Here is a 2,471-nt window from a genome sequence, read left to right as displayed (position 1 = left end):
AGAACCGGGAGTGTGCTACAGAGAGAGATGATGAAACACAGAGGGAAAGAGCACCACAGTACACTGTGGGAGAGAGAGATGAAAGAGCTGTGTCTCTCTACCAACCACCTGCATCTCTCTCTCTCTCTCTCTCTCTCTCTCTCTCTCTCTCTCTCTCTCTCTCTCTCTCTCTCTCTCTCTCTCTCTCTCTCTCTCTCTCTCTCTCTCTCTCTCTCTCCTTTCATAAGTGTTTTTCATATTTCCTCGTGTCCTCGAGTGCTGCTGGTGTTCCCCCTGCCTTTGTGCCACGCAGCAGCACCTGTTGCTTTGTCTGTGATGTGATCTAATAGGCGCTCATGCGGAGCGCTGTGCAGCGATATAGGGGAGGGCCTTCTCCGCGGTTGCCACGCCCCCAAGTTACGAGAGACGGACAGCCTGCTGTGTGTGTTTAGGGGGGTGGATCAGGATGCTATATTTAGCTACATTTTCTCCGTGTTACCTACCCTTAGGAACTGAAGTCGTTGTCTATGCTCTCTTCAAAGCCACACGACTCCATTGACACAAACTGTTTTTAAAAGGTTAGTCCAGATTCACACAGCAGTGGCTTTGGAGGCGTTCAAATTTGACAAAAGAAGATATTGAGTAACGTGTAGGTAAGAGGGAGGGAGGAGGGGGCGGGGGTGGGGGGGTGGCGGTACACAGTACGTCTTCTTCTACTAATAACCTGACTCCCTTGAACATCCACCTACCTACATTGACCTACCTGTCACTTTCAACAACCATAACCTCATTCCGTGCACTTTACTTTACCTTTACTCTTATTATTGTTATTATTATTGATCGCTACCTATTATTTCTTATTTTTTTAATTGCATCGCTAATTATTTACTGCATATTTACTGCACCTTACTTATTTACGTACTTTGTACTTACATATTACTTGTTTATCCAAATTTTATTTTATACTTTCTCTTGTATAGTTAAATGTTCTCTGTTGTTGCTGCTGTTGTTTGTTGTTGTTGTGTTGTGATGAACCTTCCGCCAGGACAAATTCCTCGTTTGTACTTACTCACGTGGCAATAAAAGGTTTCTGATTCTGATTGAGCGCACCCTGTCGCCTCCAGGTTGCAGTCCATACAGGACAGACTCATTTTAAGACCAGATACCAGACACCCTGATGCTCCTTTTGAATAATTGAATGAAGACCCAGATCCTCCTGAGGCGATGAGCCCCCCGGTGACGTGCTAGTTAGCTTAGCTAGGACACTTGAGCTCAAGCCCGTAATAACTTGATTAAAGCCAGCTTACTGTACGGAGTACCTTGAAGGAGGTTCCAGACTTGATGTGTGACCTGTGTTGCTATAATCCAGAGGAACATGTCCTCATTGTCTCTGTCTCTGTCTCCACACAGGCTAACGGTATTAAGATTGGACCCCAGCATCCTACCACCAACTCCACACTGTCCGGTAGCCAGGGAGGCCAACACGCTGGAGGGGGCTGCTGTTGAAGCCCTAAAACACACCTCCTCCTCTAAACCCCTGATCTTCCTCCTCTAAACCCCTGACCCTCCTCCTCCTCGCCTTCTCCGACTCTCCCTTGCGTTTCTACAGAACTGTCCAGGCTCAATAACAGTTTGTTAATCTCTCTCTCTCTCTCTTTCTTTCTTTCTTTCTTTCTTTCTCTCTCTCTTTCTTCTCTCTCTCTCTCTCTCTCTCTCTCTCTCTCTCTCTCTCTCTCTCTCTCTCTCTCTCTCTCTCTCTCTCTCTCTCTCTCTCTCTCTCTCTCTCTCTCTCTCTCTCTCTCTCTCTCTCTCTCCATTTGTTCATCCATCCCTCCCACTCTGTCTGGTTTCTCTTTCCATCTTTCAGCCATGTCTTCGCTAAGTCCCTTGCCCATACCCAAGGGCCCAGGGGGGCGGGTCCTCGTACAGTCTTGCGAGGACAGAGTCAGTTTAGCCTCCAAATTATGTTTGTTTGTTTTTGGTTAGATAAATGGATTTGTATCTTTTATCATCTAAAAACATGCTGGAATGTGAAGAATTCTATTCCAGCGGGTAAATGTACGCACTCCTCCTAATCACCAAGATGATGTTGAGATATTCCAGGACCTGAGAATGAAAAGCGACGGTGTGTCTGCAGTAACGATGAGGTTCTGGGTCGAGATTAAACACCCTCTTAACAAACTGACTGTATGGAACAAAACAAACCATGCGCTGTGTTGTGTCTGTACACACACACACACACACACATCTGTACATGTTGTGAAGACAATGACGCAGCACATTGATAGCAGGACATGTTTCTACACGTTGAGTCAGTTTTCATGCTGTGTCTGTGTGTGTCTGTGTGTAGGGACGATATATAGGTATTCCAGTATGTCAATGTGTGTGTGGTTTAGGAAACATTCAGCTCCCTCTGTATCTTCTGTCCATAAAAAAATCTGATGTTATTTTTTTGCTTCCTTTCCCTGTTTGTCGCCATGATTTGTTGACTT

General features: G+C 45.7%; 1 protein-coding gene across 1 annotated transcript in view; it reads left to right on the top strand.

Annotated features, from left to right (window-relative positions):
• Positions 1-1,665, top strand: part of rab2a (RAB2A, member RAS oncogene family) — a 26,918-nt gene extending 25,253 nt beyond the window's left edge. Inside the window, exon 8 of the mRNA XM_068571484.1 lies at positions 1,390-1,665. Coding sequence (XP_068427585.1) covers positions 1,390-1,485 — 96 coding nt within the window. The 3' untranslated portion in view covers positions 1,486-1,665. The remainder of the gene's footprint in view (positions 1-1,389) is intronic.
• Positions 1,666-2,471: the final 806 nt, after the last annotated feature.

Source organism: Clinocottus analis, unplaced genomic scaffold (assembly GCF_023055335.1).
Source record: "Clinocottus analis isolate CAN_PGR_092001 unplaced genomic scaffold, fCliAna1.0.p SCAF_11, whole genome shotgun sequence".
NCBI classification, from domain to species: domain Eukaryota; kingdom Metazoa; phylum Chordata; class Actinopteri; order Perciformes; family Cottidae; genus Clinocottus; species Clinocottus analis.
The sequence above is the reverse complement of the archived record's forward strand: the minus strand, read 5'-3'. Positions and strand labels throughout refer to the sequence as shown.